The sequence below is a fragment of the Cyprinodon variegatus genome, unplaced genomic scaffold (assembly GCF_000732505.1).
Source record: "Cyprinodon variegatus isolate N-32 unplaced genomic scaffold, C_variegatus-1.0 Scaffold222, whole genome shotgun sequence".
Lineage (NCBI taxonomy): Eukaryota > Metazoa > Chordata > Actinopteri > Cyprinodontiformes > Cyprinodontidae > Cyprinodon > Cyprinodon variegatus.
In genome coordinates, this window is record NW_015150675.1 from 1,072,381 (window position 1) to 1,085,593 (window position 13,213).

General features: G+C 37.5%; 2 protein-coding genes across 2 annotated transcripts in view; one reads left to right on the plus strand and one right to left on the minus strand.

The window, feature by feature from the left end:
• LOC107088572 (SLIT-ROBO Rho GTPase-activating protein 3-like) overlaps positions 1-2,236 on the minus strand; it is a 53,283-nt gene extending 51,047 nt beyond the window's left edge. The window contains exon 1 of the mRNA XM_015380836.1: positions 2,195-2,236. The gene's annotated coding sequence lies outside the window, so the exon portion shown is untranslated. The remainder of the gene's footprint in view (positions 1-2,194) is intronic.
• A 5,173-nt stretch (positions 2,237-7,409) lies between these two features.
• gss (glutathione synthetase) overlaps positions 7,410-13,213 on the plus strand; it is a 23,907-nt gene continuing 18,103 nt past the window's right edge. Inside the window, exons 1-6 of the mRNA XM_015380824.1 lie at positions 7,410-7,521; positions 10,451-10,583; positions 11,025-11,170; positions 11,290-11,365; positions 12,661-12,800; positions 13,052-13,168. Coding sequence (XP_015236310.1) covers positions 10,452-10,583; positions 11,025-11,170; positions 11,290-11,365; positions 12,661-12,800; positions 13,052-13,168 — 611 coding nt within the window. The 5' untranslated portion in view covers positions 7,410-7,521; position 10,451. The remainder of the gene's footprint in view (positions 7,522-10,450; positions 10,584-11,024; positions 11,171-11,289; positions 11,366-12,660; positions 12,801-13,051; positions 13,169-13,213) is intronic.

The window sequence follows — 13,213 nt, forward strand, 5'->3', positions numbered from 1 at the left end:
GGAGATGCATGGTTGGGTTTAAACAACTTTTTAATTGCTGAAAAATACTTAAAATGGGTGTTTTTCATTTATCTTGTACACATCTCATTTTCCTCATAGTGTTACATAATGTCGGTGAATGATGCACCAGCTATTCTGGCAGAGACTCGTGTAATTCGTAGATAAAAAGACACAAGTGATTCATATCTAGCAGAATGATAATGCCAATCAGATTGATAAAAACAATTTGTTAAAACAAGCTCTATTAAGAGCCTCTTTGTTTAAAGGGAATCATCTTACATGTTTTCATATAATTTACAGTTCCTCCTTCTATGGCTGAAGGGGCCTTATCTACAGAAGATTTGCACATCTTAAAACACGTCCAAACATGTTTGTAGTCACAGTACGGATCTTCAAAGAAGGTGAGAAGAAAGAAGTAAATTCTATTCTGTACAAAACTTTTTTTGTGTGTCGTTCTTCATCAAACTAAAAGTCAATTGACAAAACTAGCTTTCATCCTCTGACATGGAAGCTGGCTCAGAGCTCGTCAGTCTGGCTGTGTGTTTTTTGTGTTTTCTGTGCATGTTTCATGGACAGGGCCATCTGTGGAGCTGATTGACATTTGCCTTTTGTATCTCTGCTTTTTTTTCTACATCTGCTTCTGTCTCTTTGAACCCCAGTCGGCCTCAGCAGATGGCCGCTCACACTGAGCCTTGTTCTGCTGGAGTTTTCTTCCTGTTAAAAGGGAGTTTTCCTCTCCACTATCGCTACAAGCATGCTTAGTGTGAGGCATTGCTTAAGAGTCAATGAGTCGATGCAATCAGCTTAGATAGAATCTGACTCTATGATCTGGTTGAATTGTCTCTTTAAAGTGCCTTGAGATGACAAGCATTGTAAATTGGCGCCATATGAATAAACTGAATTGAAAACTGAATTATTTGAATGGTTTTTATTCATGGGTGGAAAACTATAAATGTAAACATCACAGAGCAAAGACACTTTCCAAATCAGAAGCTCAACTGTTGCCACAGTTTTTAAACTTGTGCATCTTTTACTTGTCATAAGAGGGATTTTTTTTTTCTCTCTCTATTTACTAAAACAGAACTGTGGACAAAGGATGGTTACGCTTTACATTTTTGTAAAACTTTTAAGACTTAGAAACCTTGGGGGAGGGGGGAACCAATAGACAAAGGCCACTTGTTGATATGTTGTTTATATTTATGTTTTTCCATTATTAAGTTAAGTCTTAAGTTCCATTCATATTTATTTTTTTTAATCATTTTTTTTAGTTTTGTTCATAGTACTAACACATAGGCTAGCTTTTAAGTGCTGTATAAATATCATTAAATAGAAAAGTTAGTATTTTTAAAATAACTTATCTTTATAAACTCCATGAACATGGCTTAGACAAGGTATGTCCAAAGTTGGCCTTCGAGGGCTACCCTCCTGCACGTTTTAGAGGTTTCCTTACTTTAGTACACCCAGTTCTGATGATTACAGCTCAGCAGCAGCTTATTAACCAGCAAACAACGGAAATCATCTGTGCTGAAACAGAGAAGCCTCAAAACTCTGCAGGACAGAGACCCTTGAGTGCCAACTTTGGGTATCTTTCTTTAAGGACACCCTCTGAAACTGCGAGTAGAGAGCTTAATCTGCTTATTTTAATGAGTGGAACAAAACTGGCTCACAAGTCTTAATATTTGTCCAGCAAACTTTATAAATCAACCTCAACATGCCCACTTATTGCAATACCGAAACAGTATTTTACAATTAGGCTAAAAAGTTCAGTTAACATCTTGATAATCAGATCACCTTCTATGCATTTACTGTGTACTTTTAAAGCCTTGTGGGAAAAAAAACACACCAGACTTTGCAATGTGTTCTTTTAAAAAATGCCTTTATTCATCCCACGCTTTCCACAAAGAAAATATTTGTGGTGTGTGGATGGATAGTTGTCTAGTCAACATATTCTCCAAGCTTAGCTGTGGATCGAGATCTATAGTTTTTCCCTAATCTGGCTTAACCTTATTATTTTCAGATGATAGAACCAAGTCTTTCCCAGCTTGACCTCTTTCAAAACAGATTTATATGATTCAGAAAATTGGTGAGTGGTGTTGCAGGGTTTTATTCAGGGGGTTCAGATGCATGCAAATGGATATGAGTAAAGGTTGGAGAAGTTGCTAAAATAAAAAAAATAAAAAAATAAAAAACTCACCCACCAGGGAAGCCCAAGAGACCGTCAAAACGCATCTGCATCTGTTCAGGTGGACAGGGGCTGTTAAATACAGGCACAATCATATGTCAAGATGAAGAGACACACAGATATGTAGGGACTTTCTACACAAAACAAGGTGATGATTTTGTCTATGAGACTTTGAATCAGGCACCAGGCTGTTTAATAAACCTCTGTGGATGTGGAAAGTCACCAACCAAACTCACCAGTACAATGTGCCTGATTGGAATTTTGCCAAACAGCTTAGATGCTGTGTTAGAGTAGAGCATCACGTGGCATGCATGCCTGCACTGAGAGCATTCCAACGCTTCGTCCCTGGACAGCTGTCCACTCGCCATCTACAAGCAGACCCAGGAAACAGAAACAAAATATCACATGCAATCACAGTTCAGTGACTCCTGATCATTATATTAAAGCCAAATTCTTAATAAATAATGCAAGTGCACTTGATCTTTGTATCTGTTCTCCCCTGTTCATATGCTGTCCCAAGAATCTTGACTAGAACCAGAAGAATAGCCTGGAGAAAGGTCTGGATTCAAAAGGAGTTATGAAACGGAGGAAGTCTACAAGAAGATCATGCTCACTTGATAATAAACATTTTGGCTCCCTCTGTCTGTCTGGAGCAGCTAGGTTTAAAAATTTCTGAAATTACATTTAGAATTCAATAGTTTTGCTTTTGTAAATGTTATTGTAAATGTGACTATATTATCTCTGTCAGGGGCAGATTTAAGAAATTTGGGGCCCTAGGCAAAAACAGGTATGGGGCAATACAACACATAAAACTGACCCATGATACGGATTCAGGCATTTTAATTGAATAGACATACATTATTTGTTCTATTTTTTGTCCCTCTCTTTTTGTCCCTTTTCTTGTTGTTTTCCTCTCTATGTTTTGTACTCAGCTGACTTTTCATGCTGTCTCAAAAGAAATGAAAGATTTTTTCCAAGCACTAAGCTCACTTAGCTGATTGTTCCTTCCTGTGTTCCCAAAACTGCAAAAGTAAATAACCCAGTCCTTCTCTTCACTGCAGACAAACCATGATCTGCTCATCTGTTTTCCATTTTTCATTTGGATGAAATAATAGCTGCATGAATCATGACAGCAGACAAGATAGAGGAGAGCAGGAGGCGGGGTTACCAATCTACTTGCTCTGGAGAGCAGAGTTTGGTGCTTTTATATGTTGTCACCAAAGTTTCCACTAGCAGAAATAAAGTCACTAGATTTGGCACTAGGTGCTTTTTTAAAAATAAAAGTGCCAGAGGGGTCTGAAAAGTCGCTAAATATAGCAACATGTGTAGCAAATGGACTGATCCAATATGGTGGACACTGAAGGGGGAGGGGGGCTGAGACACACTTAATATTATAAGCGTTCTGATGGCAAGGATTTTTTTTATCAAAAACATAATAAATGTGCACAAGTAAGGAATAGTTGTATTAACAGAGTTTTATGGGACCCACAGAAACTTGGGACCCTAGGCAACTCTCTAGCATTGCCTAATGGTAACCCGCCCCCCCTCCCCCTTATATCTGTTTTGTGAACTGGAGCGAAATGATAAATGACTGAATTTAATTTAATCAAATTACATATTCTACTGTGTGAATCTTTCCATGTATATATCTTTACTAATTCTTCACACCAAACCTGTTGCTCATTAAAAAATGATTACACACTATGCAGTTATCATTTCTGTTTACTTTCAATACAGCTTAATATTTTAAATCTACCCAAACCCTCATCCTCAAAGATCTATTCAATTCTAATTAAAATCAGTTTATCTATATAGTACCAATTTACAATACATGTCAGGCACTTGACAGAGAAAATTTACCAGATCATACAGTCAGTCTGGGTCAAAGTTTTCCGTCTTAGGAAAACCAGTTGATTGCATCAACTCACTGACTTGAAAGCAATCCCTCACACCAAGAATGCCTGTAGGGGAGTGGAGAGGAAAACTCCCTTTTAACAAGAAGAAACCTCCAGCAGAACCAGGCTGTAATTGGAACATTGGGACGCTCTCAGAGGTTGCATATTAAGATGGCGTGTGTTTAAGTCGTTTGTGGAGAAATGTCCTGGGCAGTGAGTAGCGATGAAACAGAAAGCGATTCTTGTGGGATGGAAGAGGGAAATAGTGAAAACGAAGAAGATTGGGAGAGAGTAGCGTCATAAAATGAAAAAAAGGGGAAAAAGCAGAGATTAACTGAAGGGGGGTCTAGTTCATAACAGTCAAGTGATGAACAATCGAGAAATTCAACAGGAAAACAAAATGAGTACAATGTCATATTCAAACTAGTCAATCAAAAAGACTCTTTTTCAGATTGGAATCCGGTTCAATTAACAAAATTGATAAATAAACTCGTAGGAGAAGTACAAAGTGCCAAAATCCTGTATAGTGGAGACCTATTAATCAACTGCAGAGACAGTGCTCAACAAAGCAAAGCAATACGAATTAACATGATTGAGGGGAAAAAGAGTTCAGTGCAGCTTGGTGGAAAACAAAAAGATTATGAGGGGAGTCATTGGAGGAGTTCCTCTAAAAGTTTCTGAAAAAGAGATTCTACAAAACATAAGTGGTGCAAAAGTAAAGAAGTGAAATGGTTAAAAACTAAGAGAAATGGAGAACGGCGTGACAGCTTGTCTGTGTTAATTAGATTTAAAGAAGAGCAGTTACCCAGCAAGATTTTCATTGGATACATGAGCTACAATGTCAAAATTTACAATCCTCTGCCTCTTAGATGCTTCAAATGCCAAAAATTTGGACATATAGCAGCAGTATGCAAAGGAAAACAGCGATGTGGAAGGTGTGCTGGAGAGCATGAATACGGAAAATGTGGGAAAGAAGCTAAGATCAAATGCTATAACTGTGGTGGAGAACATACTGCATATCATGGCTGTGAAGTGAGTAAAAGATCTGAAGAAATTAAAAAAATTTGAGCTCTGAATAACTTATGCCAAAGCAGCAAAAAGGATCCCATCCCAGCACATGGCAAATTTAAAACCTCTGGAGAAATGTCCCAAAATTTAAGATTCACTGATTGTAAAAAAGAAAGATTTTGTTCTTTTCATGGTTGAATGATCAATTGTAGTGCACAGATGATGAGAAAAACTGAAAAAAAAAAATCTAAATAATAGTTAAAGCTCAAGAAAAATATCTAGAAGTTAAAGATTTAAACTGGAAAATGGTGGAAAGCATGATAGGAAAACCAGTAGGATCATCAGAAACTGGCAGTGTGATGAAGACCTAAAGATAAATTAGAAATTATGAGGTCAAATTTAATTAAGTATTTATAAAATTGAGTTCAGTTAAACAGTTTGGAAATTATTATTATGATTATTCTTTTTTTTTCTGGGTGTGAGTCGTTTCCTGTTTCCTTGCTTAACTTATCAGTTGGTAGCGGTAATGCACTTTTAACTAGTTGCCAACTACCATAAAATCTCACAAGAAGAAGAAGCAAAACCAGGCTCAGTGTGAGCGGCCATCTGCCAAGGCCGACTGGGGTTCAAGGAGACAGAAGCACAGGCACAGAAAGAAGCAGAGATATAAAAGATAACAGTCAACCAGCTCCAGAGGAAGCGCCTTCCAGGAAGCACACAGCCAGGTAAAAAAGCTCTGAGACAGCTCCCATGTCAAGAGGATCACAGAGATAACATCCAGCCAGTCACAGTCAGAGAAACAGAACAACCCTGAAAAACAAGCCAAGCTCCAATTTCTATAAACAAAGGTGTTGATGGCAGACTTAGAAATTAAACTAACAAATATTGCAAAATGGGAAAATAATGAGAGAATAAAGCAGAATGATGAAAAGGGGTCCCTATGTCTTCCAGCAGTCTAAGCCTATAGTAGCATAATTTTAGAGATACCTCAGGAAAACCTGAACCATTCTAACTATAAGCTTTATCAACAAGGAAAGTTTTAAGCCTACTCTTAAAAGTAAACAGGGTCTCTGCTTCACAGGCTAAAACTATAAGTTGTTTGCACAGGAGAGGAGCCTGATAACTAAAAGATCTGCCTCCAATTCTAATTTGAGAAATTCTAGGAACCATTATTGATAATAATTTCTTTTCAAACGTTTTTCATAAACTGTTGCTTTGATATTTATGGGTTAAATCAAATGTATCTAGATGTTTACACAGTGGACAGTACATATTGCAATATTCGGGTTTTAACAGAATGCTAAAAAGGCTAAAAACAGGTATTTTGTCAGATAAAATCACTGAAGCCCTTAGTATTCCCATGTCAACGAAACACCCTGTTTTTAACTGCATCAATAAATAAAACTAAATGTTTTCAAACACTGTAAAAGGCACCATAACCATTTTTCTTGTTTACTGATAAAACATCAGGATCAACTTAACTGAAAAATATGGCTTTTAGTAATTTGGAAGTCGCCACAAATCTCCTTAGTATTTGATTAAATTGTTGTTTTTTTTTACACTGTATGGTTTGGACAAAACATTTCAATGATCCTCACAACAGTTTACTGGGATTCTGTGCTATTGTCTTCTGTCAAGTCATGTCATGTTTTTTGCTACCTAGCTCAAACATTCCTCTGCAGCTCATTTAAAAATCTCTTTGAGAGCATTTCTTATAGCCACTCAAAATCATTAAGCCAAATCATTTCTTTAAAACATTGTTTGTGTCATTACTGTCAGATTGAGCAAATACAATAAGGTAAATAAGGAAAATCTCAGTCAAATGTAAAGTCAGAAAGGAAATAATCTAGTACCTTTAATGTAAGCGAATACTTAATTTTAAAACAATGTATCTACAAGATCAGATAACACATCAACATATATGAGTCACCTTCGTCACGCTTAGCCGACTTTCTTCGTGTCATACAAACGAAACTGCTATTTCATCTTTCGTCAGCAATATTCAGCCATACTTTGCACTTTATACTACATTCGTTACGTCAAGAATTGCGATTGGTTGAAAGGTTTTACTTTAACCAATCACCTTTGGCTGATGCATTCGAAGGAGATTGTAAAAATGGGTTATCCTTTAAAGGTATATGAAAATTTATTGTAAGACTGTTATATTATTATACGTATTTTTGGTATTTTATAACTACTCTGTATCTTTACTAACCACATATATATCCTTGGCCTTTGGTTACCTAACGTAAAAAGGACACGAAGTAACAAGAGCAAAGATCTAGAATACTTTACTTCGGAATACTTTCAATAATCCGAGGTACATTGAATGCAGCGTTAAGCTATCCAACGAATCAGATGAAACATGCATTTTGCTCCATCTTGCTGTCTGCATTCATTTCAAAGAACTTCCATGCATTGAACTTAAATACTGAAGTAAGTAAACATTTGGTTTAGCTTTTGCTCTGAAATCTAAGAAATCTCAGGCGACGTGTGATGTGTTTAAATGTAATTTGTGAATACATTTCCCATGTAACAACCTGTCGCTCTACAGCACCCCGTTACGCTATTTGGCGGATCCTGTATTTCAGAGTCGTGTTTTTTATGCAGGTTTAACATTTTGAAAGCAACTAAAGACACGGTCCCTGTAACCTGATACAGGCTCTACTTTTTGTGTTTAACGCGTAAACACTCTAGCTATAGCTAGCTAAGGTAGGAGGCTATGAGCTACAGTACAAGAACCACCCATCACAGACCTGTTTTACAGTAGCTAGGATTTAAATGATTTATAAATATGAAGGTGTCATATGGATTTTTTTTTATTATTACCTTGTCGTTTTGTTCTACCTCTGCTAATTGCGTTCTAGTGATAGCAAGGAGATGGTAATATTTTTTTTTATATATTTTTTGTTGTTTTAGTTATTTTAATGCTGTCTTTAAGGAATCAGACATTTATCTTTATCAATGCGTTGTTTTGTTTTTGTTTCAGGCTGTAAGCTGAGTGATCTATAATCGCTTATCTGATAGAATCAGTCTAATTTGATTTTGTGTGTGCTAACAGTTGGGGGGTGTGTACACTGTGAGCAGAATTATTTGGCAAGTTGTATTTTTAGGGATAATTTTTATTATTGGGCCACAATTGTGTTCTCAATCAACCCAAAGACTCCTTAATATAAAAACTCAAATTTCAGAACTAAACATTTCAATAGACATTCAAAAAAAAAAAAAAAAAATTGTGACCAATACAGCCACCTTTCTTCACCATGACACTCCATCCATCCATAGATTCTGTCCGTTGATCTGTTTGCCATCCACATTGCGTGAAGCAGCCATCCCGGCCTCCCAGACACTGTTCAGAGAGCTGTACTGTTTCCCCTCCATGTAGATCTCACATTTCAAGGACAACAGGTTCTCCATGGGGTTCAGATCAGGTGAACAAGGGGGCCATGTCATTTTTTCCCCCTTTTAGACTTTTTCTGGCCAGCCACGTTGTGGTGTATTTTGATGCGTTTGACAGAGCATTGTTCGGCATGAATATCAGGTTTTTCTTGACTGAATCTTCTACCACTGTTTGAAGAAGGTGTCTTCCAGAAACTGGCAGTAGGTCTGGGAGTTGATCTTGACTCCATCATCAACCCGAAAAGGTCCCACCAGCTCATCGTTGATGATACCAGCCCATACCAGTACCCCACCTCCACCTTGCTGGTGTCTTAGTCTATAAGGAACTTGCTGCCTTTTACTGATCCAGCCTTGTGGCCATCCATCCATCTAGCCCATCAAGACTCGCTCTCATTTCATCAGACCAAAACACCTTGAAGAAATCAGTCTTCAGATATTTCTTGGCCCAATCTTGAAATTTTGTTCAAAGGTGGCCTTTTTTCAGCTTTCCTTACCTTGGCCAGGTACTGAGTAATGAGCACCTTATGCAGCTCTGAAATATGGCACATCTGGTGGCTAATGCTGCGTTCACACCGGACGCAGCAGGCGCGACAGAAGCAGCGAGTTTACATGCAAAGTCAATGGTTGACGCGTGTCAAGGCGCAGCAAAACGTCCCGCAGCTGCTCGAGTTGGAAAAATTTTACTTTTGCTGCTCGACGCGCCGCGTCAACCAATCAGAGAAGCTGATCTGGGAGCTGGCCTTGAGACATACACATTGCTAATGACACAGAGCGCTGTGATCACTCCTCTGAAACAGTTTATTAACGCCTAAATCAACTTAAAAAACTGAAACCTGCCGGCAGAATATGTTCGCTTTTATTATTCTGGTGCCTGCAGTTTAGATTATTTAGATGAAAAACACCTACCAACCGCCGCGGTGAACCGCGAGGAGGCGACCCGGCCAGAGGCTGCTGCTGAATGGGGCCTTCCATACAGCGCACCGCCGGTATGTGGGGGTCTGAGCAGCTCCGACAGAAATATTATTTCAGGTGGATTTTCTCACTTAAAAACATATTAAAACTACTTTATTCCCACTGATCACAGCAAATACAGATGCAAGGCAACGAAAGAATAGAGTAGCTTTCCTTTCGTTTGACAGTTCTGAACTGGACTCCCCTTCAACTGATTTCTGCTTTTTCCGTTTTTTTTTTCTCATTTTTTGACACTACTCTCTTCCAGTCTTCTTCTTTGTCACTATTTCCCTCTTCGAAACCCCAAGAATTGCTTCCTGTTTCCTCGCTACTCACTGCCCAGGACATTTCTCCACAAGCGGCTTCAAAACACGCGCCATGCACCCAAGCCCCTCCTCTCTTGCGAAAACCGTCAAGGTTTAAGCACACCTTATATAGGATGTTTATGTCATTAGGCCACACCCCTTCTCATTACAGAGATCCATAAGACCTGATTTAATTAATTGGAAGCTGGCTTTCAAGCCTATAAAGCTTGGAGTAGGACAACGTGTGAAAAGGATGATGTGGTCGAAATACTCATTTGCCTAATAATTCTGCACACAGTGTAATTAAATAGTACAAGAACATTACTTAATTATGGCATCATACACTTCACACTTTTGTTGAATAATTATTCATAATCGTTTCTTCTAGCTCTGTAAATAAGTATTGCCATTTAAAACTAAAGAAGAACCAGAGCTTACTTTGATAAATCCTGTTAACCTAAAACACTGTTATGTTCTTTTGACTGTTTTTAAACATTGAAAGCATCTAAAAAAGTATAGGAATGATTATCATTTTATTTCTTTTTAAACATTTAGTTACATTCTTCTCTACAAACTTAATTATAGAAAATTTCATAGCTTGTGTATTTTGTCACTTAAATATGATACTTTACTTGCAAATTCAGCTATAGCAACATTTAGTGGCTTGTATAAATCTTTTGGCTTTTTCTTATGTCTTATTTTTTTACCAGAATGGCCTCCAGTGTCCCAGATGAGCTGATGATGAACTCTACTCTGATCAAAGAATTAGCAGACGTGGCAAAAGATGAAGCACTTCTGCAGGGAGTATTAATGAGAACCAAGGAAACTCCAAACTCATCTGAGGTGCACTTTTTTAAACATGTTTTTTTTTTTTTTTTTTTTTGCTGCCCTGAAATTCAAAGACTATGTTTTTAGGCTGTTGATATCGATGTAGCTTGAAAAGGTTCCCCTTGCTTTGGACATTTAGATGCATAAACACTGAATCTTCATGCAAGAGAATTGTAAAACATAGAGTGCAAAATGTATGCCATCAGTGACTTAAAACTCGTAGCCTTGGAAACTGGAAATGTTCAGTAGGAGTCTGTCTGCATGTACTGTTTATGAATTAGAAGTGCAATCATGTCAGGAATTTGCTTTGCTTTACGAGTCGGGATTTAAGATGGCTCAGTTTTAATCCTGTTTAAAATAACAATGTTGTTATTTTAGCACCAATGGAGTTTTTCTTCTCAGTCATCGCCTGAAAGACCTGCTGATAGTTTTTCATACATTTTTCTTCCCCTGCAGTTGGTTACATATGCTCCATTCACCCTCTTCCCCTCGCCTGTGCCCAAATCCGTGTTCATCCAGGCTCTTGCAGTGCAGACTCACTTCAACACAATGGTGGACAAGATAAGCCAGGACACAGAGTTCCTGCAAAAGGCTTTAGCCAGGTCGGAGCCATTAAACATTTTTTTGTTTCTGTTTTTTATTTGATATTATGATAGACTGGAATCAAAAAGACTATTCGTCAGGATTGTGATGTTTTTAAAGCTGGTCCTGAATTTTACAGCACTATTGAAGTGGATGATTTCACTGCAAGGTTGTTCAAGATCCACCAGCAAATCCTCAAAGAAGGAAGGTCCCAGGTGGGTTGATGTGAGGAAGATTCATTTGCTTACATTCATACAGCTTCTAGATTTTTATCATAGCTTCAGTGTAAGAGGTGATGTTGCACAATGTTTTTTAGATTTTGGTCAAACGATCATATTTGGATCCTCCATTGAGATCTTTTGGACAATTTTCCAAACTTAAGTGGAGAAACAAACTAAGACAAAAACAAAAGGGTCATCATTAGTCAGGATGTGACCCAGAAATTGATATCATATGATATGAGGGGTTCCTTTCCAGTCAAGGAGCCGAATACAATCAGCTGGTTTTCCTTAGAAAACTTTAAACCAAAACCTTTGATAACGTTTCCGTTAGGCTTAGGAAATATATTCAACTTATATATTATTCTAATTTGTTGTTTATGAAGATTACATGTTTTAGAAAATCTCAATTTTGTTCGTCACCATTGCTGCAGTGATCTGAGGCCACCACTGTTTGCTCTTATATACCCATATTTGATAAACAAGCTGATTGTGTCAAACCACTAGCTGCTTGCAATGGCAGAGCCTGCCAACCTGACTTAAAAAACATGTTTTACAGCTTTTAATTTGTTTCACTTTAAGTTCAAGTTCCCCAGAGGGGATGATTAATAAGTATAAAGCAAAACTTTAAAATTAATTGTGCTGTAATTTCAAATTAGTTATTTTTTTTATGAAAAGAAAGGAAGGGAAACAAAATGAAAATCAGGGATTATTAATCAAGCCATATTCTCCAGCCTTAATTTAGTTAAGCAATGCATAAAAAACGCTTGGTTATAATTAACGATGATGTTTTGGTTTTTAAAGCAAAATGATTTGGTTTTTAAAACATCAAGTTAAAAGTTGGATGATTACGAATATTTATAGTAACTTTACAGCCAATGAGGCATGTTTGCAGGTTCTTTGTTGCATTGATGTGTTTAAAAATCTGTTGAAATTTATTTCTGTCTGCTTTGATAATTTATAAAGTCTCTGGCGTTAAATTATTGATCAGATAAGATTCTTGCTTGCGGGGGGACGTTGAGCTAACAGGAGGTCTACCTAGATTTACATGTTTGAAGCGTTTTATTTGCTCAGTTCAGTTTTCTCTGAAGATTTTAGGAATATAGGTTGCCAGTTGAATTATGTCAATAGTACAATGAAGCACGGTAGGTCTGTGAATTATGTTTGGTGTTTCAAAGAAGTTCTTACAAAATAATGTAAAGATCTACGTTTGTGCTGAAAGTTTTTAAGTTAAACTCAGTCAGTTCCTTCATCTTTTGGCTTCTCTTTCTTTTCTCCTTTTTTGATTTCAGTCTGTTGTTCTGGGTCTTAATCGTTCCGACTACATGTTGGACCAGAGAGAGGACGGCACGTCTTCTCTGAAGCAGATAGAGATCAACACGATTGCTGCAAGCTTTGGGGGCCTCTCCTCACGCACACCTCAAGTACACAAGTGAGTCTATCAGCAACACATCCCACAGATTTAAACACTTGTAAAAAAGAAATATTAGTGCATATAAAAAAAGTTAAATTAAGTGACAGAAATTAAATTCTTGATTATTATATTTTTTCGAAATGTATTATGTCATTTATTCAAATTTGTCAGCAAAGTTTAATAGTGTTGGTGGTTTAATGACTGTTTGAACATGGAAAAGAAGACAGAACCAAAGTATAAGGTCTATTAAAGGTGCTCTGGCCTCACAGACATGTCCTGAAGGTGGCTGGTAGACCAGAGGAGAGCCAGCGAATCCTAGACAACAACCCTGCCGCTGGTTTGGCCAGGGGACTCGCCAAAGCCTGGGAGCTGTATGGATCAGAGAGGTAGTTAAAGAATAAATCTAACATAGGTTTCCTCTACATCTACAT